The sequence below is a fragment of the Mirounga leonina genome, unplaced genomic scaffold (genome assembly GCF_011800145.1).
Source record: "Mirounga leonina isolate KUSES-001 unplaced genomic scaffold, KU_Mleo_1.0 Mir_154, whole genome shotgun sequence".
Classification (NCBI taxonomy): domain Eukaryota; kingdom Metazoa; phylum Chordata; class Mammalia; order Carnivora; family Phocidae; genus Mirounga; species Mirounga leonina.
The window spans coordinates 1,081,132-1,107,174 of NW_023270389.1; the positions used below are offsets into that span (position 1 = coordinate 1,081,132).

At 64.4% G+C, this 26,043-nt stretch overlaps 2 protein-coding genes across 6 annotated transcripts; one reads left to right on the forward strand and one right to left on the reverse strand.

The window, feature by feature from the left end:
• The first annotated feature begins 232 nt into the window (after positions 1–232).
• Positions 233–14,126, forward strand: ZBTB7B (zinc finger and BTB domain containing 7B). 5 transcript variants are annotated; one of them, XM_035009716.1, is made up of 4 exons: positions 233–299; positions 457–557; positions 11,852–13,011; positions 13,339–14,126. In XM_035009716.1, the coding sequence occupies exons 3-4, from the start codon at positions 11,858–11,860 to the stop codon at positions 13,802–13,804; spliced, it is 1,620 nt and encodes a 539-aa protein (XP_034865607.1). In that variant the 5' UTR covers positions 233–299; positions 457–557; positions 11,852–11,857; the 3' UTR covers positions 13,805–14,126. The 5 variants fall into 5 exon arrangements, with proteins under 5 accessions (XP_034865607.1, XP_034865608.1, XP_034865609.1 ...); XM_035009717.1 differs by having other exon boundaries at positions 256–282; XM_035009718.1 differs by lacking the exons at positions 233–299; positions 457–557 and adding an exon at positions 6,429–6,505.
• Positions 14,127–14,896: 770 nt separating this feature from the next.
• Positions 14,897–26,016, reverse strand: DCST2 (DC-STAMP domain containing 2). Its single transcript, XM_035009721.1, is given in 15 exon segments — positions 14,897–15,809; positions 18,862–19,002; positions 19,065–19,158; positions 19,476–19,603; positions 19,925–20,055; positions 20,676–20,776; positions 20,896–21,063; positions 22,002–22,166; positions 22,586–22,743; positions 23,009–23,222; positions 23,653–23,718; positions 23,960–24,157; positions 24,407–24,508; positions 24,744–24,914; positions 25,042–26,016. Coding segments are annotated over 15 exon segments (2,637 nt in total). The 5' UTR covers positions 25,646–26,016; the 3' UTR covers positions 14,897–15,613.
• Positions 26,017–26,043: the final 27 nt, after the last annotated feature.

Sequence of the window (26,043 nt, forward strand, 5' to 3'; positions counted from 1 at the left end):
GAAAAAGAGGAGGGTGGGAAAGGCTCGGAGAGAGCAAAGTAAAAGCTTGGAGGAAGGGAGTGAAAAGGGAGGGAGGGACTCATCTGCGCCCTGCAGGGACTGGCTGGACCGAGGGGTTGAAGTTTATATCCTTATTGGGCGGAGGGAGGGGGACCTGGGGGGGCGGGTGAAAAACCAGGAAGTGACAGAGGGTGTTGCTAAGGGTTGGGGGGGGAGTTTGGGGGGTGGCAGGGGGCGGGGGGAGGGAGGGGAGGGATGGGGGGAAAGCCAGCGGGAGGACAGGTGAGACAGCAGGACAGGTGAGGCGGGCCCTGAGGGGGGGGCGGGTGGGAGCCAGGTGAATGTACGGTTCTCGGCGGCCGAGGGGGGGGCGGGCGGCAGGAGGAGGCCGAGGGCTGCGGAGGAGGAGCCCCCCAGCAGAGAGCGGCGAGCGACTGACCGCGGCCTTCTGACCAGGACCGGAGCAGGGCCCCAAGCCCCCGGGCCCGGCGGGGGACGCGCTTCTCTGCACACCCTGTGCTTCAGCAGTTCCGGCCAGCGGACCCAAAGGCGGAGAGGTGAGTGTACCCTACTTTTGTCTCCGGCTCGGGGTCCCCCAGACGCGAGACTACTGCAGTGTCCTTCGTCTGTCCTGTAAGTGGGACCCCCCCACGCACACACACACGCATGCAGACCAGACTCCCACCACTCCCCTTCCCTGTGCCTTCCCGGCACCCCGGCTCTTTGGAATTGATTTTAACTGCGAGGAAAGGTGGGCGGAGGGTCCCCAGAAACTTTCTCTGCACTTCTGGGATCAGACAGACCGGCGGCTCCGGGATGGAGAGAGGGTGAGGCGGCGCCGAGCGCTCCCCCAGTCTCCTCCGTGACTTGCGGGGAGACCCCCGACCCGCCCGAGCTGAGGGAATGGAAACGCTGACGGACTCTAACTAGGACAAGGCGGCTCCCCCCCCGCGCCCCCTAGCGCGGTGGGCTGGACCCGGGCCAGTGGCACTGGGGGCGGGGGCGGTGCGCAGGAGGAGCCGCGGCTGGGGGGAAAGTTACCGGCTGGACTATTCGGTTTCCTGCGCCTCCGGAGCCGCGCTCCCTCTCCAGTAGTGGGGCTCGGCGACAACCCCCGAGCGACGCAGATCGACCCCTCAGCCCCAGTCCCTTCCTTCAGGCGCCCGTCCCGCCGCCACCCTTCCCAGGCCGGCTCGTGCCCCCAGAACCCGAGAGCGAGGGCGGGTGACCAGGAGGAGTTCTACCCCCACCCGTCCCCCCGCCGGCGCCCGCGCACCTGCCCCTCCACAGAGTGGGGGTCGCCACTGTGTAGTCGTGGAAGCTACTGGGAGCGCCGCTGGCAGAGGGCTGCCATTCAAAAGGGTGGGGGGCGCTGCTCTCCATGCCCAGCTTTCGCTCTCTCCTCCCACCCCACCCCAAGTAAGAGAGCGACGTGTCCCGGCCAGAGCGGGGGGGGGGGACGGGAGTGGGGGGGGCGGCGTGGGCAGCGGGTTGTGCCCGGACACGTGCCTGCCCAGGCGCCCCGGCCCTGCTGGTGTTTGGAGAGAGGGCGGGTCCCCTGCCCCCCGCCCCGCACAACCCCCACGTATCAAAGGGCGGCTGAGACGTGGTGAGACCTCGGGGCGCCCTGGGGGGGGGCGGGGAGCCTGGGTCCGGAGCAGGGGAGGGGCAGAGGCGCGGGTGCTAGCTGACCCACAGGAAACGAGCGCTGCTGACCTAGTTTGGGACACCGGAAGTGGGTGCTGAGGAGAGGGGGAGACCAGCAGGCTGTCCTGGCTTCCGGGCCAGGTGGAGGGCGTTCTTGAAGTGACCCCCGCCTGAACGCCTTGCAGACCCCTAGCTGCAGCTGAGAGTGGGAGTGAGTCAGCGCAGCGATTCCCCCTTCCCCCAGCTTAGTCCTGGAGGAGGGAGGCAGTTCATCGGGGGCTGGGGGAGCCAGACTGAGAGGGGAGGGGTTAAGCCAGGATGGGGACTGTCTGTTCCCCAGGGTATATGTGTGGGGGGGGTGAGGCCTGGAGGATTATGGGGTTGCCTTCTGCCCCCCACCACGCACACCAACTGGTTTGGTCACCCCTGTACCTGCCTGGCACTGCTGGCCGAGCTGGCAGGGAGTGGGCATCAGGTTGGGAGGGGAGAGTGGGCACAAGGGGTGTTGTGCAGGGCTGGAGAGGGGCATATTTGTGACAGAGTTACTGCTCCTCAGCAGTGGTGACTGGGGAGAAGGACAGGGGGCTCCCCCTGGAGCAGCTGATGAAACAAGGAGAAATCTCTGTCAGTGCCTCCGGTCTGTGGCCCCCGGGCCCCCAGCTCCCCCGCTCCCCCCGCTCCCCCAGCTCCCCAGCGAGCCTCCGTTACATGCTTGCTGCAGGCACGATGCAGCCTGCTGGAACCCCCAGACACTGTCCCCTCCCTTGGGTACCACACCCCCCAGCCTTAGCACAGGGGTCAGATAGGGGTCACTGTCACCCAAAAGGGGCTCTGGGGAAGGAAGAAGGCAGTGCCCACCGGGTTCAGGTGTCAGGGACAGAGGCCTGCTCTACTAGGGCACTCTCATCACTACGCAGCTCTGGCTGATATGGACCCCAGTGTCTGGGAGACAGGTGAAGCTTCCCCCTTCCCCGTGGTGCCCCCTGGCACCCAGGGCCCCCAGCTCCTCCTTGGCCTAGTGCCCGCCCCGGGAGGGCGCGGCGGGCAGCGGGGGCTGGGCTAACAATGCACCATCGGGCCCTTTGTGTGCTTGCACTTGGCACCCTGGGGAAGGGTGGGGGAGGGGGCCCAGCGGGCATGGGGGGCGGAGCGCCTCTGGGGTGGGGACAGTGAAGGCTGGGGGAGAGAAGCAGAGAATGAAAGCAGGTGGGGAGGAAAGGGAAGTAGGTCAGATAGGGTGCTGGCCCCCCATTCCAAGCCAAGGCTGAGAGAACCAGCCCCTGATCCTCTGGCCTCCCAGATGGCACCACGCTGCCTGAGGCACTGCCTAGGACCGGTCATTTGGGGTCAGAAGTCACTGCCCAGGGGACTGCTCACATGGAGGAAGCCTGGCCTGGTACTGCCCCCTTCTTGGTGGCTGAGAGACCCAGTTCTGGTCCAAGGCCAAGGCCCTAAGATGGGTAGTAAATGGGCTCCAGGCAGGGCACTGCCCTCTGATAGGAGCCTCTGGACCTGCTTCGGGGCTTCCTGCCCCCGGCCTGCTTGGTTCCATGACCTTCTGAGAGTTAAGACTGCCCTACCACCAGGCCTTGGGGCCTATGGCTGTTTTGGCCTAGGGCTGAAGAGGAGAGTGGGGATAGGAAGGTGGGGACAGGAGACGGATAGGACCCTGGCATGGGGTGTGCCCGCTCTAGCCTGTTCCCCCCTCCTTCTGCTGAGTAAACTCGTGAGTAAACTTGACGTTTTGCCCGGACAGTTTGAAGTTGCCTTGCTGCCCCCCCACCCCCAGTCCTGCCAACACACAAGCGGCCAAACGCCAAGGCGGGCCTGGGGGACTGGGGGGAAGGGGTTAGAGCTACTGTTGTCCACTTTCAAGGGCTTTGGAGGGGCAAGGAAGCCCCCCCCCCCCCGCCCCAGCAACACTCCGGTCTTGGCAAGAGTCTTAGCTGGGGCCTGTAAAAATCTGTCTCAGAGCCTTGGGGAGCCCAGGGAGAGTGGCCTCGAAACAGAGCCTCTGCCCACTTCTGACCTCCACCCCCACTAAGGAAAAGCACCCAGCTGCCATCTGGCCCCCTGAGTTGCCACCTCTAATGTTCACAGGCTGCTTGGCCCAGAGGGAAAGCAACCTTTAGCAAATTCCACAGGGAGACCAAAGAGGGCTACCCTCTTCACTGCACCCTTTAGTTGAGGCAGCCATGGCAACATAGCCCTCTCTTCACTGAGCCCCCCCCCCCCCCCCGCTGCCATGGAAGGTAGCATCCTCATTTGCCAGCACAATTCCTTGAACTCACACCTGGGCCTAACCCCATGCATACCTCCCTCCACCACACTCCCCATCAGGCCTGGCCCTGACCTCCCCCGGCCTCTTCCTCTGCCCGCTAGCATCCCAGAACCAAGTCAGCCTTCAGAGTTCTCCAGCCAGCAGATACCTGTGCTGGATCCAGGACTGGAGGGTGCCCCAGGCAAAAGAGGCTTGTGGCGGGCAAATGGAGCCAGTGGCCCCAACAACACACCAATTTGCTACCAGTTGGCATCCCTAATTCCTCTTATGCCTTCCCAGTCCCTGCCAGGCTTCGGTGTGAGGCTCCACCAGGCCTTTGCTTTCGACCTCATGTCTCTGGCTTCAGTTTCCTTCCTGTTTCCACCCCCCCCCCAACTCCTCCCCACCCATATGCCCCTTTCAACAGACATCCTCTCCTCCTTCCTTCCTCCTTTCCTCCCCTTTGCCTGGGAGAAGGGGTCCTCTTCCCCTCCACCATGGACCTCCTAGCTTTTTACCTCTTCTAGAAAGGAGACTTGGGACCAAACCTTCTGCTCTGCCCTCCCCACCCCATCAGCAAGGCTCTGGGGAAGAGAACACAGGACTTCTCTTGAGAACTACAACTCCCAAGGTACATGCAGAGCAGTTGTGGTGCATACTGGGAGTTGTAGTCCTTGTGCTCTCAATTTGGTGAAGTCTGGAAGCGTTGCTAGATGGGAGTAAAAGCCAGGATTGGGATGAATTGGAACGTGGGTACCCTCTGCATCCCCCCCACCACCCTCGCCGTGTTCTCACCACCCTGTGCCCACGTGATACCATGTACCCATGATTAACCTCCCTCTCCTCTGCTGGGACATGCTACCATGCTTACCTTAGAGCCCCACCCAAGAGATGCCCCCACCCTGCCCTGCTGCCCCTGGCAGGGATAAAATGGAGGGGCCCCATGAACCCCTTCCCTGCCCCCTGCCCTCCAGGTTGGTTCCCTTTATGGGGATCAAAGGGCAGAGAGCAGCCCCACCCCACTCCCTTGCAGGCTGTGGGCACCAGGACTCTCAGGAATTGCGGGGACTTTGGTGCCCAAGCAAATGCTTAGGCAGAGGGAATGCTGGGAGGTTGGCACCCACCTTGGGGAACGGAGCTTTCAGTAAGTGCTCACTGGGCTGTCCGGGTAGGCCCTGACTTGTGCGCTGCCTCTTGAGGAGACGGCTCGAGAACGGGATCTTGGGCCTTGTCTGTAGGACCGAGGGGAGTGAACCCGCCTGACTGGCACCAAAAGGCACGGGGGTGACCCTCCCCCACCCCGGGCCCACAGCTGGCATGGGGCGCTGGGAGCAGGGGGGTAGGAGGGAGAGGAGGGCAGGACTGCCAGCATCCTGGTGGGTAGGTGCCAACCGGGCCGGGAGCTGGTGAGGGGCAGCAGGCCAGCGGCGTGGAGCCAGCAGCTGTTGGGGGGAAAGGGGAGGGGATGTTTTAGGGGGCATTTCAGTGGTCCTCCCCAACCCAGGAGGACTTGGATTGGCCGAGTGTCTAGGGAGCATTAGGGCACCCCTTGTTCCAGGAATAAGGGACCCTCGGAGTTGTTTAAGTGCAATTGTGTGGCCCACCCATCTCTGGGCTCAGAGCCCTCCTGAGTTGCCCCTCAGGCCCAGGCGGGTCCCACCCAACCGGCCAGGGTGGTGGTGGCTTGCGCAAGGGGTGGGGCTAGGCGCTTCCCAGCAGATGCCCCCTCCTGGCTCCTTCCTCTTTCGGTGCCCACAGCTCCCCCCATCTGTCCACCCCCCTCAGGCCAGCTCCGTCCCCCTGATCCCCCTGGCCATTGGGGGCTGGCACAAGGGCTGCCCCCTGGCCTGGTTGGCAGGGGCTGGCGCCTGGGCAAGGAACTGTGGTATGTGAGTGGGTTTGGGGTGAGGCATGGGGAGGGCGGGGTGCTGCCTTGCCCAGCCCCTGAGGGCCCCAGCCCAGTACAGGGTGGGGAGAATTCGGTCAGCTCCCAGGGGTGCGAGGGGCCCACTGGGGTCTGGAGGGCCTCCCTGTGGCCCCCTATGGTGCCACATGCCCTGAGGGGCTGGGACCTGGGCACCTGTCAGCCCTGGGCACTGTCTGTCCAGGGTTTCCCCTCCTCCCTCTTCTGGCCACTGCCGCCTCCTGTCCCCTCCCCTCCCTTCTTCCTTCTCCTGGTCCCACCTCCAGCAGCCTCTCCCGAGGCTCCTCCTCACCTCTGTCCTCCTGGACTGTCCCAGCTCCTACCTTGCCTACACTCACCTTTTTCCCCTTTCAGGACTGAGTAAGGACGAGCGGGGGTGGGTACAGCTGGGGCTTCGGGCACCACAGGCAGAGACTTTAGGCCCTCTCCCACGCTGCCAGCCCTCTGGTAACCCCTCCCTCCAAGCTGGGGGGAGGGGGGACAGCACCCAGAGGGTTAAGGCTGCAGGGGGGAGGGGCTGGGCCAGGTCGTGGGCGGCCCCTTTGAAGGAGGGAGCTGGAGCGGGGAACAGCCACCCCACCTCCCCCCCCCCCAGCCCAGCCCTCCCCCACCCCTTCCAACCTGCTCCCCCCAGGGGCCAAGAGGAGTTGCCGGCAAGGCCCCTCAGCGTTCAGGTGAGTAGGCTCTGCTCTGACTTGGGAGATTAGGCCCCAGGGGAGGCTTGGAGGCCTAGAATTGGCCAAGGGTCAGAGAGGGACTGAAAAACAGGCTAGGAAGAGGGTGTCCAAACTTCCCCGGGAAGGTTGAGGGAGCTGAGGGTCCGAGGAGCTGGAGTGCCGGGAAGCTTCAGCACTCAGGGGCCCCAGGAGGACAGGGGCGCAGAAGGGGCCTATGGGAGCCGAAGGATTGCTGGGCCAGGACAGGAGGTTAGACAGGCTGGCAGGGAGCCGGGCTCCGGGGATCGGGCTGGGGTGTCCTCTGGGGCTGGGGGGCTCAGGTTTCTGCCCGCGGCTTGGCGGGTGTGGGGTTACCAGCCGGCTCGGTTACCCAGCCCGAGACGCTAGGCTGGGGGGAGGGGGTGGGCACAGGGCAGACCCTGGCACCTTGTGCCGTCTCCTCAGGCCCTAAGGGGAGCTGGCATTGCCCAGGCAGATCCCGCTGGGAACCCTGATGGCCGGGGTCTGTCCAGGTGCACAGTTGCCTGGCCCAGGGTGGGTACCCTCTGGGGAAAGCCCAGCAGCTCCAGGGCTGGAAATTCTGACGGGCAGAGAGGCCTAGGTTGTCCTCCCCTCCCCACCCCACATCCGCTGTCTCCGCACCAGCCCCCGCCCCACCACCACCCATCCTCCCCAACTGGCCCCCAGATTTCGATCCTGTGCTTCTTCCAGAAGGGTGGCATGGGTGCCCTGAATGTGGCCATCCCATGGCAAGACCAGGCCTTGGAAGGCAGGCCTGGCACCTCGATTTGATTCCTCAGGCCCCTCTCTCTACCCGCCAGCCAGGGGAGAAGAGAATGGATGCTGGGAGCAGGGTGGAATGGAGGAAGCGGGAGAGCCTGGAGTGGAGACCTGAGGGAAAAGAAAGGAGAGGGCGAGGCGGCACCTGGGGGACAAGGGCCACGGATGCCTAGGGCGGACGAGGCAGGAGGCTGGCCAAGGCTGAAGGAAGAAAAGCAAAAGATGCTTTTTTGTGGAGAGGGCACAGGGTGGGCCAAGCAAGGGGACGGGAAGAGGAGACCAAGGATGGGGGCCAGGAATGGAGAGTGGCTGCCGGGCAGGGGTCCCCAAAGGTGAAGGAGGAAGGCTGGGGAAGGGAGTTGCCCCCCTTACCTCCTCTGCCATCTTCCCTCACACCCCCCAGTGCAGCCTGCGGTGGAGGGGAGAGTGCCGGGGCTAGGGCGGGTGTCAGGGACAGAGAATGTGGAGCGCCACTAAGATCTCCCTCATTTCGGGGAGCACCAGGAATTGGGGATTTTGAGGGAGGAGAGGCTTAACCCCCTCAGCACCGGGAAGCAGCCAACTCCCCTGGCCTCCTTCCCCCTTCGTGGCTTGCGGTCTCCCTTCCCCGCCTGGCCCCCAGGAAGTGTGAGTGCTGGGGGTGGTGAGGTTAGGAGGGGGGGAAGCGGCATGTGGGGGATGGGCAGGGCACGCACTCGCTCGGAGGGGCTGGGGTGCGGACCCAGGGGCCCAGAACATGCCAGGGCATCCCTTGGCTGGGGGCCTAGCCTTCTAAGCTGATACCATCCTCCAGGGGACTTCCTCAGCCCCGCATCCTGCCTTCCCAACTGGGCAGTCCAGCTGACTCCAGTGCCTGGGCTCCAGAGGCCCTGGGAAGGGTAGGAGAAATTGGGGAGCTAAGATTCCTGGGTCCCTGAGGACTTTGGACCCACTGTCCGACTTCCCCACCCCCCTGGTCCAGCCACAGGCCAAAGCCCTGGCTGCGTGCAAACTTAGTTCCAAAAAAACAGGAAGAGAACCTGAGGCTGGAGTTGGGGTGGGGGTGGGGGACAGAAAGGAGAAAGAAGTAAGGGAGGGTGGCCAGCCAAAGTGGGGGGTGGGCACTGGGAAGTGCCCCAGGCCTCCATCGCCATGGAGGAGGATGTCATAGGGACATCCGAGCGGCTGCACCTGGAGAAGCCTTTGGTGTGTGTGGGGGGGTGTCTCTGTGACTGTGTCAGCCCCATATCTATTTTCTCGGCCGCTAATCCTGGTTCCGCCCGCTGCCCCCCACACTAAGCCTCACTCCCCTAATCCCCAGGGTGTGGGGAAGGGGGGCCAGCTTCACTCATCTGCCCCTTGGGGGCCCATATCCCTGCTGTATCCCTGTGTCATGGCCCTGGCACCCCCAGCCCTGCTCTGGACACTGCCTGCGGTCAGCACCTGGAAAGACTGCAGGCTCCTTTTCCCTTCCAAGTCAGGGCCAGTGTTCTCCACCTTTTGGTTCTTGGTGGTGGACACACCCCGGCAGGTGCCCTAGGGCACTGAGGGGTTAGGGGATAGCGGCTCCTACCTTTGCCCCCCTCCTACCTTTCTCGCCCCAGAGTCTTCCCCCCACCAGAGATGGGGCAGGCTTGACTCAGGGCCCAGTTTCAAGAGAGCTGCCCACCTGCTTGGCCGGTCTAGCAGGCCTGACAGTGAGGGGAGCCTGGGGGGGTGGCGGGAAAGGGGGAGCGACGGGGCGGGGCCCCCAGTTCTTCCCCCTACCAGGCAAACAGACCAAACAGACCTTGCCTGGTTCCCTGGCACAGCTGCCCCCCCACCACCACACACACCCATGCCCACGAGGCCTTAGCAAGAGGGGGCATGCCAGGCTGGGTGCGGATGGGCCGCCCTCATGGGGCGTCGGGGGCTGGGCTCTTTGGGATGCAGATGTGGGAAGGGTGCCCGAGGTGGGGTGCGCACCCTGGCACTGGCGCCCCACCCCCCTGGATGATGGGGCTAGGAGTGCCCCCTTAGCCTGGTTGGCACCAGCATCGTTCCATGTGGCACCTAAGTTGGCATGGGCGCCAGAGCCCTGGGTAAGGGCTGGGGGAGTTTTCCAGAAGCTAGAGAACCTTAAGAACACCTCCCCTTCCTACGTGTGCCCTCTGCCTCTCCCCTCCTTCGTTGCTACCTCGTGGCCATGGGCATTGGAGTTGGGCCTAAGGGGTTAAACACCCACCCTTGCCCAAGCGCCCTGTGTGAGTTGCGTGGTGAACCAGCCTGAGCCTGTGACCTGACAGCAGGGTCAGCCAATCAGCACCCTGCCACGCCAAGTTGCCGCGGAGACCGGCCCTGGGGTGGGAGAAAGAAGGCGGGCTTAGCAGCAGGAATGGGTGGGGTGGGGAGGGAAGGAGGGAGAGGGATGGGGCAAGCCACGTGCCTGCGGGTGCCCAGCTCCAGGCCAATGGACGGCGAGGACGGCCCCACCCATCCCCCTCAGGAGGGACGGGATCTGCCTGGGCCCAGGAGGGTGCCCACCGCTGCTGCCGCCCACCCGCTTTTTGTTTGTTCCTAAGTCCTGGGGCCATTTGCCACTTGCTCTGTTTGTCAAGTGCAGGCCGGAGAACCAAAGGGAACTGGGATTGCTCCCAGGCGGGGAAGCGATATGGGGACTCCAGGTGGGAGCAGGGGGCCTGCTGAGGGCATCTGGGTGTCTGTCCAGGAAAGGGGAGACACGTGGGTGCTGCTTCCGGAGGGCGCCCGTTGCAGGAGTCCCGGCGACACGGTGAAGGTGACAGGCTGGGAGGCAGGCAGAGACAATGCGGTTCTTGTGCTCTAAAGGGGAAATCTGTGGCCCTTGACTCCCCCAGCTCCCTGAAAAAACCTTTTCCCTCAACGTCTGCGGACTGAGCGGCTGTTGGGAGTAGTGAAGAAGACCCTGACCAGGGTCAGCGGGACCCGCCCTAAGAACCATGTAGGTCAGCCTTTAATATTACAGAGGAGGAAACCAGCCTCCTGGGGAAAGGAAGTGACTGATCCAAGGTCATGTAGCTAGTAGTAACCTGACTCTTTGGGGTGATTTGAGGGAGGGAGACCCAAGCAGTTTCCCAGCAGAGGCCATTTGTGTAGTGGAATCTGCCCCTGGGCGAGGCCTTGTTTCTCCCTCCCAAGGCCAGAATGTTTATTGGGCCCCCACACGTGGTCTCATGTACCCCCACTGTCAGCCTACAAGCCTGCAGGTCCAGTGGAATGATCCCGTACCATAGACTAGGAAGGAGGCTCAGAGACCAGCTCATGTGTTTCCAGTCACCGAGCTAGTCAGCCACAGAGGGAGGGTTCAGACTCAAGCCCGGCTGACTCCAGAGCCCTGCTCTTTCCAGGCCCCAACTCTGTCTCCACTTGCTTCAGACCCACACCCAATGTCAGGGCCGGAGGGCTGAGCTCTTGGGACCTCTACTCCCACCCACTCCTTGTACAGCTGAGGAAAAGGATGCACAGACAGAAGGGACTGGCCCAAGGTCATCCAGCAGCCGACCCGGGACTCAAGCAGCCCTCCCCACTTCCAGGCCAGGCCCACCTACCGCCCTCCTGCCCCTCCACCAGCCTTGGGGGGGCTGCAGCTTCTGCCTTGGAGGGGAGAGCACAGCGGGTACAAGACAACCTGCTGGAGAGGGGCCCTCTCCCAACTGGCCACGAATAGGGAGGGAGAGGTGCTGGTGGTAGCTGCAGTGGGGAGGGGTGGGATTGCAACTTGGCCTCTATTGGCAGTGGGGGGAGGGGGCGGGGACGGGACGATGCTTATCTGTGTGGGGCAGGAAGCACCCGAGCCAGCCCACGACACCCCAGCAAAGGGTGGCTGCTCCTTGGCCCCCTGGGGGAGGGGAGGATGTGGGGGGAGGGATGCTGGGAGCTGTGTTTCCCTTTTGCCCTGGGGGGGGTGGAATCTAAAAGGGGAGATGAACTTTTAGTAGGTGGGGGAGGGGAGGAGCAGGAGGGTGAAGGTGAAGGTGCTGCGAAGCTGCCTGGTGAGTTTGCATAGCCTTTTACAGAGCACCAAGCCCTTTGTGGGGGTAACTTGGGTTAAAGTACCTGGCCAGGCCCAGAGCATGCCTTGGTCCAGTGTAATCCCAACCCTGTCCTTGGCCTCTCTAGCTGTGGGGAGGCTCCGTCAGAGGCTGTCACCCCAGTTCTCAGATGATTGAGCCCTGAGTCCTTCGTGAAGCCTGGGCCAGGACCCCAGTATCCCTCCCAAGGCATGGGGAGTGGGGCGGGCGAAGCGGGCAGGCCTCCAGCAAAGGCTCAGCAAGTCGGTGCTCCAGAGGCAGGCGGGACTGTGCAGAGCAGGTGGGAACGTGACCGTGGGCCCACGGCCTGGGTTTGAACGCCTTTCTGCACCTCACTTGCAAAGTCGCTGCCCCTGTCTGCGCCCTGGCTTCCCTGTCTGTGAGACGGCTGCTAATCAGTCCTTCAGAAGGTTCTGGAAGATCACCTGGGTGTAAAGCACTTAGGAGAGTCTCCTGGGTCAGGAAGTGTGGGCCGATGCCGGCGCCCCGCACAGAGCTGAGCGCCCTTCACCTGTCCCTCTTCTCCACCCTGCAGGAGAAGATGGGGAGCCCTGAGGACGACCTCATCGGGATCCCATTCCCAGACCACAGCAGTGAGCTCCTGAGCTGCCTCAATGAGCAGCGGCAGCTGGGCCACCTCTGCGACCTCACCATCCGGACGCAGGGCCTCGAATACCGCACCCATCGGGCGGTGCTGGCCGCCTGCAGCCACTACTTCAAGAAGCTCTTCACCGAGGGCGGCGGCGGGGCGGTGGTGGGGGCGGGGGGCGGCGCGGCGGCCGCGGGGGGCGCCGGCGTGTGCGAGCTGGACTTCGTGGGGCCCGAGGCGCTGGGCGCCCTGCTGGAGTTCGCCTACACGGCCACGCTGACCACCAGCAGCGCCAACATGCCCGCCGTGCTGCAGGCCGCGCGGCTGCTGGAGATCCCGTGCGTCATCGCCGCCTGCGTGGAGATCCTGCAGGGCAGCGGCCTGGAGGCTCCCAGCCCCGACGAGGACGACTGTGAGCGAGCCCGCCAGTACCTGGAGGCCTTCGCCACGGCCACGGCCTCGGCCTCCGGAGTTCCCAACGGAGAAGACAGCCCGCCCCAGGGGCCCCTCCCGCCCCCGCCCCCGCCGCCCCCTCGGCCGGTCGCCCGCCGCAGCCGCAAGCCCCGAAAAGCTTTCCTGCAGACCAAGGGGGCCCGGGCGAACCACTTAGTGCCCGAGGCGCCCACGGTGCCTGCCCATCCCTTGACCTACGAGGAGGAGGACGTGGCGGCCAGAGTGGGCAGCGGAGCGGGCAGCGGGCTGGGGGACAGCTACAGCCCTCCAGCGGGGACTGCTTCACCCCCCGAGGGGCCCCTGACTTACGAGCCCTACGAGGGTGAGGAAGAAGAAGAGGAGCTGGTGTACCCTTCTGCCTACGGGATGGCGCAGGGAGGTGGGCCCCCACTATCCCCAGAGGAGCTGGGCTCAGACGAGGACGCCATTGATCCCGACCTGATGGCCTACCTGAGTTCGCTGCACCAGGATGCTCTGGCACCAGGCCTGGACGGCCAGGACAAGCTGGTGCGCAAGCGCCGCTCCCAGATGCCCCAGGAGTGCCCTGTCTGCCACAAGATCATCCACGGGGCAGGCAAACTGCCACGCCACATGAGGACCCACACGGGTGAGAAGCCCTTCGCCTGTGAAGTCTGCGGAGTCCGCTTCACCCGGTGAGTGGGGGTGGGCAGGGGGGGGAAGGGGGGGGAAGGGACCCAGTAGGGGCCAGGTCGGTGGGGAGGGAGGCAGGTGGTCCTGGAAGAACTGAGGGTGTGGAGGTTCCCAGAGACACCAAAATTGGGAGGCCCGGGAGAAAGAAAGGCGAGGGAGGTGGGTTTGGCGCAGGAAAGCTTTGGGGTTGGAGGCTGGGCCCACCTAAGCGGGGGAAGTCCACGAGGGCCGGGAGCCTGGCGGGGGCGGGGGGTGGGGTGGTGGTCCCAGTGGGAGTGGGGCGGTCCCGGGCCTGACGGGCTCCTGTGCCCCACCCCCTGCGCGGCCAGGAACGACAAGCTGAAGATCCACATGCGGAAGCACACAGGAGAGCGACCCTACTCGTGCCCGCACTGCCCAGCCCGCTTCCTGCACAGCTATGACCTCAAGAACCACATGCACCTGCACACGGGCGACCGGCCCTACGAGTGCCACCTGTGCCACAAGGCTTTCGCCAAGGAGGACCACCTGCAGCGCCACCTCAAGGGCCAGAACTGCCTGGAGGTGCGCACCCGGCGGCGCCGCAAGGACGATGCACCACCCCACTACCCGCCGCCCTCTGCCGCCACCCCGTCCCCTGCTGGCCTCGACCTCTCCAACGGCCACTTGGACACCTTCCGCCTGTCTCTGGCTCGATTCTGGGAGCAGTCAGCCCCTACTGGGCCCCCGGTGTCCACCCTGGGGCCCCCTGATGACGACGAGGAGGAGGGAGCGCCCAGGACGCCTCAGGCTGAGGGTGCCATGGAGTCCTCTTAAAGAGGCCAAGGGGCCGGGCTGGAGCGGCGCGAGGCCGGGCGCCCACGCCAAGCGGTGGGAGTCCGCGGGACAGGCAGAGCTGGGGTCAGGGCGCTGGGCCTCCCTGGCTTCAGCAGTCCGCCCCCTCCCCCCAGAGCCCTCATTCCAGTTCCAAGCTGAGAAGGTTTGGGGTTCGAGGCTCCCCAGATTGGGGTGATCTCCCAAGGAGTGATACATGATAGTATGTCTCTATTTACAGCTCTGTTTGTTGTAAAGGTGGGGTCCCTGTCCCCGGCTGCTCCTGGGGAGTAGAAGCAATAATGTATTTCTGATTTGTGGGGTCCCTCTTCGGCTATGCGGGTTTCTAGGGGGTGAGGGGCTTGGGACCAAAGCCTCGCCCCGCCCCCATGCCCCCAGGGGTTTGGCTGTGCCCGGGGGTGAAGGACAGCCCCTCCCTTCCCTTCTGAGACCCCTCCTTCCTGCTTTCTGTTCCCTTTTCCTGGCAGTGAATTATGCAAAGGGGGGCGGCAAAGGAAGGGTAGGTGGGGGAGAGCGAGGTAGAAGCTGGAAAGCCTGGGGGACTGGGCCTGCTGGAAGGAGCCATCCTCGCGCCCCCCCACCCCCACCCCACCCCACCCCACCCCACCCCACCCACCCCCCGCCAGGCTCCGAGCGCTGAGTCACGGGGTCCTGGAGGAGAAGGGGGCGGGGTGGCCGGAGTGGCTCGCCCGCCCCTGGGGGCAGCGGGAGGGGCCCGCTCCGCTCGGCTCTCCGCCCCGGCCCTGCCCTCCCCTCCCGCGTCCCCGGGCAGGGAATGTCTTGTTCCCGCCGCTCCCTCCCCGGGGCCAGAGGGCAGGGCGGGCCGGGTGGCTCCTACCCTCCTCTCCTCCTCCCGCCCAGGTGCGAGCCGGAGCCGCCGCCGGGCCGCCCCTGACTCGGGCCGCCCCTGACTCACGCCGCCCCCGGGCTGGCGCGGCGCGGGCTGGGGGACGAGGTGAGGGGCTGCGGGCCCGCGGAGCGCGCGGGCGGGCGCCCCCTGGCGGCCGCTCCAGCGAGCCGCGGGCGCCGGGGCAGCGAGCGCTCCAGCGGGAAAGCGCGGAAGGGGCGGGGAGATGGGGGGGGGGTCCCTTGCCGGCCGGGCCGTCCGTTGGGTCGCGGAGAGTAATCCCCTCGCTCTTCCTTTAGGATTGAGTCCACCCCGGTTCTGTACATAGCCTCTTCTGTTGGTCTTGTTGAAATCTAGTTTCAGATTTTTAACTACCCAATTCTGCTGGGGGTGGGGGTATCTGCCCCCCTCCCTCGCTGGGTGCTGGCCCCCCCGTTGCGGCCTGGGCTCTGCCTTGCACTATTTCCCCTCCCTGGCCTGGCGGCCCCTCCCCCTCCTTAAAAGGGGCAGGTTAAGGGGCCCGGTGCTCTCCCTTCCCCCCCCCCCCCCCGTGCGCCCTCATGCCCATTTGCACAGCTGCCCAGGTACCCCCAATAGTGAGGGGGGTGTCACAGGGAGGGGGTAGCGGGACCAGTCCCTGTATCTATTTAAAAAGTAATGATGTAATATATTGGGGTTGGGGGAGGTCGGGTTGCCCTGGGCCTCATCTTAGCATTTCAGGTGATGGGGGAGCTCAGGGCTGGGGAGACCTGGGGCCTAGCCCCAGAGTGAGGACAATGTGACCTCCCCCCTCCCCCCTTGCGGCTTCTCCACTCAGTGCCTTAGGGGGGGAGGCAATGCCCCCCTCTCCTCTTCCCCTCCTCTTCCCCTGCCCCCACCTTGGGTGTAAGCGACAGGAAGAAATAATAATTTAAGATTCACACTTGTGTCTGCCTTTGGTTCCTTTATTTGGGGGGTAGGTGGGAGGGATCAGGAGAGGGAGAGAAGAGACAGAGGCTGAGTTTCTGAAGCTGAAAGGGGACTGCTTTGGGGGCAGAGGATTCTTGAGGCCAAGGTGTGGTGGGGATCAAAGACTGGGCCTCAGGTAGGGGCTGCTACCTGTGTGTCCTCTGCCGAGGCCCCTTCTCCTCATCCAGGTCACTAGTGAGGAGAGCAAGGGAGTGGCACGGTCCGCGGGGCTGTTTGCACAGCTGCATTCCTGCCCTGTCCAGATTTACCAACCTCCTCTGCTCCCACGGCCCACGGCATGCCAGCTCAGTGGCTGGAGAGCCCCCAGTTTTAGGCTCATGCTGAGGGACCAATGGGCGGTCACTTGCCCAAGGTCACATGGCTGGTAAGGGCAGTACCATGGTATACCTACCAGCTCGGGGTCAAGCCTCCCCCAACCCCACGACCCTGCTTTAATTTCAGTGAGCCCTCAGGAACCTCTGAAAATAAAGCTTCACTTCCCCTCCGACTCCTCAGCTCATCGCTCCCCCCGCCCCATTCACACCAGCATGTGCCCTCCGCTCATCCCTCCCCCCCACCCCATTCACACCAGCATGTGCGCTCTGCTCATCCCTCCCCACTGCCCCATTCACACCAGCATGTGCCCTCCACTCATCCCTCCCTACTGCCCCATTCACACCAGCATGTGCCCTCCGCTCATCTCTCCCCACTGCCCCATTCACACCAGCATGTGCCCTCCACTCATCCCTCCCCCCCACCCCATTCATACCAGCATGTGCCCTCATCCCTCCCCCCCACCCCATTCACACCAGCATGTGCCCTCTGCTCATCCCTCCCCACTGCCCCATTCACACCAGCATGTGCCCTCTGCTCATTGCTCCTCCCCGCCCCATTCACACCAGCATATGCGCTCCGCTCATCCCTCCCTACTGCCCCATTCACACCAGCATGTGCCCTCTGCTCATCCCTCCCCCCCGCCCCATTCACACCAGCATGTGCGCTCCGCTCATCCCTCCCCACTGCCCCATTCACACCAGCATGTGCCCTCCGCTCATCCCTCCCCCCTGCCCCATTCACACCAGCATGTGCCCTCTGCTCATCCCTCCCCACTGCCCCATTCACACCAGCATGTGCCCACTGCAGTTTGTATGCAGGCCTTCCAAGTGGATGCTGCTTGTCTTTCTCAAACCCACTGGTACGTGGCATATTGTAAAGGCCCTGGCAGCTGCACTCCACCCCCCGGGGCCACAGCTATCTCCCCAGATACCTGCCACACCCCCTCACCTCTCTGGCCTTGTGATCCGATCCTTGACCTCCCTGGCCATAAAGCCCTCTGCCTCTGCTCCTACTGGGACACCCCGCCCCAACCTTGGCCACCCTCTGGATTTATCCCAGAATTTTCCATGACCATGACCCATTCTGTGTCCCTCCTGACCACTAACCCTGCTCTAACACCTCAGGGGACAGAGACCCTGGACTTCCCCGGGTGTCAGCCCTCTTTCTGCCCCAAGGCCAGTCATATCAAACACTCTTACGGATGACACCCCAGTTCTCTCCCCATCTTGTCCTTCCCTCAATCCACCCAGAGGGAGACTTCAACCCTCGAGCCCCATTCATGGTGCCACTGTTCCTGAAGAAAGCTGCACCAGCACCGTTCCTGGAGTCAGCCGTGACAGGTCGTGGTTCACCTGTCATCTGAGCCTTTCACACCACCGGCCAGTCCCTTCACTCCCCAGCTAGCTGCTTCCCAGCCTCCCAAGGCAGGTGTTTTGCCCCCCCAGACCCACTCCTAGACACCTTTCTTCCACTCCCAAACCCTTCTTCGCACTCCCAGCAGGACCCCCTTCCCTCTGACCCCCCAGGGAAAAGCCTGGTGCCAGACTGGAAGGGGCTCACTCTGCTCAGAGGAACGCCGCTCTCCCCAAGGCCAGCCTGGCCACCTGGCCCAGACCCCATCCCTCGGGTGCCCCTCTTTCACCTACCACAGGCCCAGCTCTCCCTGTCCTTGGGTGACCCTACATCTTTCGCGCTGGCTCCCGGCAAGCTCTGCTTCTGCTGGGTGGTGCTAACCCCCTCCTCTTCACCGGCAAGCTTCCTTTTTTAATTCCAGCAGTTACATTTGCAAAGAGAATGATCAAGCTTCTCATGGCCACGGCCGTGATACGGAGCCAGGTACTCTTTCTTTCTGAGTCTTGTCTACCCATCAGCCTTCAAACCATTATGGTCTGGTCTCGTTTGGGCTTGCCTGGGACCACGAGAAATGTTCCCACAGCCACTCCAGTGACCTCTCAGCCGCCGCCACACTCACTGGCCAGGCCTTGTCCCCCTCCTCCTCGGCCATCTCTCAGCATGACAGTGCTTGGCTCCCGCCTGCTCCAGCCTCGCTGGTTTGTGCCTGAGCCCCTCAGGGTCGCGCTGCTTCCCCTTCACCTCTCCTGCCCTGTCGTCACCCCCCTCTCCCCTACAGCCTGTAATAACTCAACCCTGGCACCACAGGCCCAGAGCCCAGGCCTTTTGTAACTGGCCCCTGGGCATCTCCAGCTGGCTTCCCTACAGATCCCCCAAAGCTCTCCAACCGAGACATTCCTCTTTCCCCAGAACCTGTTCTTCCTCTCCACCAGCACCCCGCAGTCCCAAGCATACCCGGTCCCCCCCCATCCTCAGCACCTCCGTCCTGAGGCCACACCAACTTCTCACTTCCTTCCTAGCTCACTGTCTTAGAAGACACCTAAGAATGTGTCCATTTCCCAGGGATCTTCAGACGGCCAGTAGGGCACTCAGCTAGCTCCCGCCCCTTGACTTCCCAGCTCATCTCCCAGCGCGCTTGACTTCAGCGGACAGACACACACAGCCTCCCAAACAGCTCCCATTCTCCAGACCACCCCCGGCCCCGCCCCCCCCGAATGCTCTCCTCTGCCCCTCAGCGCAACGGACACCCAGGTTGCCCCCGAACCCACCTCTTCTTTCACCTGTCCCTGAAGCCTTCATTAATTCAGCCCCGTCCCAAACCCGTCGTCTGTGCACTGCCTGCCCTGGCCTGCTGCTGTCATGGACGGGGACCCCTGCGCGCTGCGATTACCCCCCACTTGGTGGGCTCCTCCAGGACAGGAGCTAGACGAATCTCCCTCCCGCCCTGCCCTTCCCCTGCCCCCAGCTCTAGCAGAGGGCCCGGCACCCCAGGGGCCCGTGGTACACGTGACAGACAGGCTCGGGCCTCCGGGCCCACGTCCTGCTCTCCGCTCACCTGGCCTCGGCGCTGGACTCCGAAGGGAGGGTCCTGCCCAGGGCCTCCTGCAGCTGCTGCCGCAGTAACCGCTCCTGCTCCGGGGCCTTCCGCCGAGCGGCCGCCAGCCACAGCCGGGGGCCCTCCTCGTCACTGGAGTCCCTGCGGGAGCCTCCTGTCAGGCCCGCCCGGACCACGGCCACCCCACCTCACTGCAGACTCACAGCTCCAGGTCCAGGCCCCCCTGCTGGGAGAGGGGAGCCGCGCACACCGAGCAGGTGTTGTCCAGGAGACGGAAACAGGTGGAGCAGAAGAGGCCTGCAAAGCGCCAGGAGGGCAGGAGGGGCGGTTGAGCTAGCCCACCCAGCCACCGAGCTCCCCCGCCACCAGCCCTGGGGAGACCGTCCTCGTGGAGGGGCAAGCCGCGGACCACCAGTTGCGACCACCGGGAGAATTAAGGCGAACACGGGGAAGAAGAGCTCCCCACGGTTCTCTGTGCACGAGAACATGCGTAGTAATGAAGGGAGGGGCCCAAAAGGCGAGTTCCAGAAGCCCCCAGAGGAAGGACCACAGCCGACCGTCACACGCGAGCGTGGGGAGTCCCCGCAGGGAGAGGCCCACCCCCAGGGTCTCACCTCGGCAGCCCGGGGTACTGCAGGACACAAAGTCCTCCGTGTCCTCCTGGTCGTGGGGCCGCCCACAGCCCAGACAGTGATCCTGGAGCTGCCGGAAGTGGCTGACCACCGGGCCCAGACAGGGGCACCTGGGAGGGGCCCCAGACGCTGAGCCGCCAGGGGACCCCACGCCCAACACCAGCCTCCAGCAGGGGCAGGCCCTCCTGCAGCCTGGCCTCCAGCCCTCTGTCTGTAGCAGCAAGCTCTGTGTCCTGCCCGCCTGTCCCCCCACTCCCCACCGCCCGGAATTCTCTCCCCAAGCCTCCCTCTCCATCCGTGGATCGCATGGAATGGGCACCCTCTTCGGCCAAACTTCTGGGCACTTAGGAGGGACAGTGATCCATTCTGACTCCCGGCTCTTTTTCTGTGCCCGCTTGCCCCCCTTCTCTAAGGGAGGACAGTGGGCTCACCGCCCGGCCAGCAGCTGAAGGACACTCGTGCGACCCTGGTCAGCTGCCCGCCGCCTCGCTGCTCGGTGCACGGTCGCCGGCAGACTGGTTCGGCGGCTCAGAAGTAGGTTGTAGAGGTAGGTGATCCTCTCCTGGTGGAGGGGGGGATCGGGGCTGGGATCCCCTTGACCCCGTCTCATCCACCTGGAATGCCCTCTGCCACCATCCCCACTCCCTACCTTTGCCTGCTGTCCACACCTATGAATCCCTCCAGGCTTGGCTCAAATGCCCCTTCCTTTGGGAAGCCCCTGGGTTCCCCTAGGTGGGGTGACCTATTCTCTCCCCTAGGTGTTCATAGCACTTTATTCATTCCTTTGTAAAAAGACTTCGTAATTGTAATATCCTGGTAAAAGCCTGTCTGGCCTGCCTTGAGGCCGTGAGCCCCAGACCATCTGCTTCAGCCTGGCGTCCGGGGGTCCTACACTAGATGCTCAGGAAATGATTCGTGAATGAGCACAGCTGCTGAGTTTCCATTCACACCTCAACGTGCCAACATGGGCTCCGTCCCCCGTGCTCTTAACAAAACTCTGGGGGCAAGCTCCCTCTCAGCAAACCCTGCCCCAAGAGGCGCCATTCCCCAGCCCCATCTGGGGCCCAGAGACCGGCAGTCCGGGTAGTTCAGCCAGAGGAGGGAGGACTGGCTGTTGAGGACTCTAAGCTCCCCCAAACCAAGACAGACAGCGGCGGCTCAGCGCCTGGCCTGGACGCTCACCTGCTCCCGCGATGGGTAGTAGGACGCACAGATGACCCTCCGCAGCCGACTGACGTAGCTGCCGGACAGCGTAACAAAGAAGCAGAGGCCGAGCATAACGCCTGGGGCGCGGCAGGTGCCGTGAGTGAGCTCTGGGGGCGCAAGGCGCCGGCCTGCTCCCCTCACGCCCTGACCGGTGCCTAGCCCCCCCCCCGCCCGCCCTCAGGGGCGAGGTCGGTACCGATGACGACGTAACCGGTGGTGCTGGGCTCCGAGGGGTGCAGCAGGCAGCGCCGGGACAAGATGCTGATGTTGCTTTGCTGCAGGACATCAAACGCAGACACCAGGTCCCGGTAAATCTTCCCGGTGTAGCCAGCGCCCTCCACGGTTATGGACAGTAACACGGGGCCTGGCACAAAGGCGGTCTGTGAGGGGCCCTGCCGGGGGCAGCACGGAGAGGTGGCCCGTCCTTCCACCCGGGGGCCTCTGATGCCCCAGGGCCTCACCAAGCCCTTGGCCCCCAGGACCCTCTCTGAGACGGCCTGGGTGGTCCGTGAGTCCATCACCTGCCTCCACGACTGCCCGGAAGCATTTGCTTTCAAAAAAGCCTTTGCTAATGTGTCCGGGGTCCAGCGTGTAGCAGGCACTGGACTGACTGCCTTATGGATCGTGTTGGGCATTTCTGACTTTTTCTGTTGGACCTCTGGGACACAGGATGAGGTTAATTATTTTTTTGCAATTCTTTTTTTTTTTAAGGTTTTATTTATTTATTTGAGAGAGAGCATGAGAGAGAGAGAGAGAGCATGAGGGGGGGAGGGTCAGAGGGAGAAGCAGACCCCCCGCCGAGCAGGGAGCCCGATGCGGGACTCGATACCGGGACTCCAGGATCATGACCTGAGCCGAAGGCAGTCGCTTAACCAACTGAGCCACCCAGGTGCCCAGGATGAGGTTAACTATATTCTGTGGTCTACGGCATGCCGGCAACGGCCGACCGGGCACTCCCACACGTGGTGTCATGTGCCCCTTAGAGCGACCCGGGGGGGCTGCGGCCAGCATCCCAGCTCAGCTGAGGAGACTGAAGCTCTGGGGGCTCTGGAACGGCCGGAGTTACCACCTCGCAGAGGGCGTGGCTGGGGTGGAGCCAGTCCAAGTCCAGATCCCGTAACTACTCTACGCTACAGCCATGGCGTGGACACGGGGTCCCCCGCAGAGCAAAGCGTTGGAAGGGGCAAAATCAGGGGCTGATGAGTAACAGTGACTTGGGGACCTCCAGGTGATCCCCCACGACCCGGGAGGATGGGGAGGACGCCGGCCAAGGGGGCTGCTGCAGGAGGTTCAGGCACTCACTGCGGGCCACAACGTCCCCCTGCAGCTGGTACCGGGCCAGGTCGAGCACCCAGAAAACAGCATAGTCCAGGAAGACGAGGACCAGCACAAGGAGGAGCTGCCGGGCAAGGCTGAAGATTGCCAGGGTATAAAAGATCTGCTCCCACCGGGACAGGAAGACGGAGCCTGGGGGGAGGGTGGTTAGGAGGATGCTACCCCACTCTCCCGGCGGGATGCCCCCCATTCCGAGCCAGAGCTTGTTGTCCGTCTGCTGTGGAAGCTGTGAAGGCCTCTGGTCAAGGGCGGGAAGGGGCTTCGAGGCTAGAGGAACCCTCCCTCCCGGCATCCCTGCCCCCCTGCCCCCCACACTGCGTCTCTATACTAGCGCGTTCACACTTCCGGCCTCACCCCCAAAACCCCACTTTCTTGATTGCCGTCCACTCCACACCTATGCTTCCCTAAGTCGGATGTCCAGGGCTCCCTTCTCTCTGTGTCTGGGTGCTGGGAGGCTCTCCCCGTTCCCCTTTAGGACCGAGGACTCCCCAGGGTCAGGGCTGTGAGGGAGGGAGGCCCTCGTCTCTGTCCTCGGTTCTCGGGGCCCTCACCGGGCCGAATGTACTGTCTGGCCTCGTGGGCGCTCAGTGGCAGCACCGTGGGCAGCCCCGCCTCAGAGCGGACGGCCTCCATGTGCAGGAATCGGCTGGTGATGTACACGTTGTCGAAACTGACCCAGTTCAGGTAACAGTACCGGTAGAACAGAGCTCTGGTGGGGTACATGGGAGGCCCCTCAGCACCCCAGACCACACTGACTCCCCAGCCCCCACCCCTCACCCCTGCCCCCAAACTCCAGCCTCCCAGGAGGCCATGGGGATGAGCTGCCACCTTGCAGCCAGAGCCCCCAGCTGGAGCCCCCAGCCCGAGCCCCCAGCCCGAGCCCCCAGCCCGAGCCCCCAGCCCGGAGCCCCCAGCCCGAGCCCCCAGCCTGAGCCCCCAGCCCGAGCTCCCAGCCCGAGCCCCCAGCCCCTCACTGGAGGTAGAGGACGGAGAGCAGCAAAGGTGTGGTGTAGCCCATCAGGGCCAGGACCTCTCGGACTCGGTGCAGCTTCATGCTGACCGCTTCGTGGAGGTCCAGGGCCACCTGGGACAGGCTCCGAGAGGCGTTGAGGTCCACGGAGAAGTGGTGGGTGGCTGTCACGTTGAACTCGAACTCCCGGCGCACCCGGTTAATTAAGTTCCTCACAGCTGGGGCCAGCAGGTGCAGGGGAGCCGGGAGCCAGGAGGGTTAGGAGGGGGAGGGCCTGGCACAGCTCACAGACCAGCTAGGACCCCCCCCGAGGAGGAGGGGACAAAGCCCCTGCGGTCCATGCTGTCACCACCGCAGGCCTGACACCACAGCCCCCCGCCCCCATCACCACCCACCTCAGTGCCCTGTCCGGGGCTGGGGGGCGGAGGGGGCACAGGAGGCCCTGGTCCTCTCCCCCCTCCTGCTCTAAAGCCCAGCTTTGGCTGAGGCACCTCCTCGTGGCTGGGCCTCGCTTTCCTGAGTCCCTTCCGGGCGCCTGTCGTCTCGCTTCGGCATTCTCATTCAGGACTGGGAGCACTCCCGGCCTGGTGAGGCCGTGCCAGGAGGAGGGGAGGCTGCGGGCAGCAGGGCTGGGAGGGGGCCACTCACGGGTGCTGAGGGTCTTGCGCAAGAAGGTTTGGATGTACTTGGGGATGACGCAGAACACCTGGACCACTGGGACCCAGAGACCGAGCGTCAGGAGAAGCGAAGACACATGGCCCCTCCTGCCTCCGGGGTCCTCTGGCTTCTCGCTCTTCCCACTGACCTCCACACTGGCTCCAAACCTTCCCCCCATTACCCCAGCCCCCACACCGGCTCCTCTGTCTCCCCCACCGGCCCCATAGCGGGCCCAGCCCTGAGAACGGACCCCCCACGTGCTGGCCCCCCGGGCCTGCGGGCGAGCCCTGGCTCTCACCACTGGCCAGCCCGCAGAGCACGAGCTTGAAGGGCAAGAGCACGTGGCACAGGTGGTAGGCTTGTGGTATGACCTGCATGCAGCTGTCCTTGGCATCTTCGAAGACCCGCGTGCACTTGAGGTAAGGGTTGCCCAGCTCCGCGTTGCACACGTCGCCGATGTGCAGGATCCAGTACCACACGTTCCGCAGGGCCCTGGCTGGGGACAGCTGTGGGGCTGGTGCCCAGGCCTGCAGCCCTGCGGCACCTTTTCAGGGACTTGGGGAACCCAGGGCAGCACCCAGAGCAGGAGAGCCCTGTGGTCAGGGGCCTGGTTGCGCTGTATCCAGCGGGGCCTGGTCAGCACCCAGGAGGGGCCCCAGTCCCGGACAGGGGCAGAGGTGAAGAGACAGGGTGAATTTTGAGCCCCCCCCCAAAAAAAACCCCCAGCCATGCTGAACGTGCTGACCGACATGCTTCACACCATCCATGATGGACCGAAAGAACTTGCGGACCCGGTCGGCCACCTCCTTGGCCTTCCGGGCAATGGCTTTAATCTTGTTCAGGGCACCTGAGAAGCAGGAGCAGGGGCACTGGGGGGCTGGTTCTCCACTGCTGCGGGGTGGGGTGCGGAGAGGGGGCTGCCCCCGGGAGGTGTGGGAGCCAGGCGCCGGGGGAGCGGAGCAGACCAGTGAGCAGGGAGAGGGGGTCTGGCCGGGCGCCTGGAGGGGGAGCCCCTCGCCGGCCGCAGAGGGACGGAGCGGGAGGGCCGCAGACCACGCGAGCAGGGGGCCACGGGGCCTTACTGACGAGGGGCTGCTTGGCCCGCTCCAGCACCTCGGCGGTCTGGTTCAAGGCCAGCTCGGCCCCACAGGCCACGGCCTCGCTGGCCTGGGTGAAGTTGCGCAGGGTGTTGGCACAGGGTCCCTGTAGCACCAACCCGAAGGTCGCCACCAGCAGCAGCGTCCGGCCCTGCTCTGGGGGAGACGGCTCCGTGGGCGCAGGGCCCCGGCCTCGCACACAGCCTCTCGCAGAAGCTGTCAGAAGCTTTCCCTCCAGCGGCCCCCGCCCTAGGGCCCCCTCCCCCCGGTACCCCGCGCTCACTGGCGAAGGCCTGGGGTAGCAACAAGAAGACAGTGACCCGGACCTGGCGTGAGAACCCCATGCCCAGGCTAAGGAAGGCGGCCAGAGTGAGGGTGCCCACCAGGCAGCCCCAGGGGCTGTGTCCTTCCACCAGCAGCTGCAGGAGCCCGTAGGCCGTGGCCAGGGACAAGCCCAGGCCAAAACCCCCCATGCTGCGGACCACAGCCCGAGCCATGCTTGACTCCTCTGCCCCCAAGGGGTGCACGGTGTCCTTCGTGACTCTGGGCATGGTTGCTGAGACCCGATGTCCGCCCGTCTCCAGGAGATGCCCACCAGGTTCCGTGGCCCTTCCAGGCCCCGGAATGCCTCTCCACATTCTAAGGTTCCGGAGGCTTGTATTGTATCTGTCTTGGAGAGCCCGGCCCGGCTGCGGGACTGGAGAGGGCACGTAGGTCGCTAGTCTCCCTCCCCAAGTCTCAGAGCAGAGGGAGCAAGACACAGACTTCACCCAGGCTGTGGGGCGGCGGAGGGGACAGAAGCGGACCTCTGCGCCGAGGACATCCTTGAGGACATTTGTGGGATGAGAGAGAGTCCCCAAAGCTGACTCATGGCTGGCACATTTCATCAGGACAGAGCAACGGGGGAAAGAAGGAAGCTCCCCCACACCAGTGAGTCAGTCACAGAGAACCCGTCCTTTCCCAGGGCCGTTCAGCCCCTCGGGGCCTCTCATCCAGCCTGTCCCCTCGGACCCCCACGCCTCCCCCCACCGTGGGTCCCCCAGGGCCCCCCTCCAGCCAAGCCCCTTCCTCTTCTCTCCGTCACATCTGCCCTGCATCCCCAGGGCCGCCCATCCTCCTTCAGGATGTCCTCCCCACTCCCGCCACGCCCACCCAAGTCCCCCCAGGCTCTCCCCCTGCAGGCCCCTGACCCTGATGAAGCCCATCCCAGCCAGAAGAGTGGGCTGTTGGCCCCAGTGTGTTTGCCGCCTCCCCCCCACCCCAGCAGTGCAGAGGCTCCTGAGCT

Bases quoted from the DNA above. Each gene is read 5' to 3' on its own strand.
- ZBTB7B (XM_035009716.1), top strand. From the start codon at position 11,858: ATGGGGAGCCCTGAGGACGACCTCATCGGGATCCCATTCCCAGACCAC. The intron at 13,012-13,338 runs GTGAGTGGGGGT...CTGCGCGGCCAG, and splicing joins TGCGGAGTCCGCTTCACCCG to GAACGACAAGCTGAAGATCC.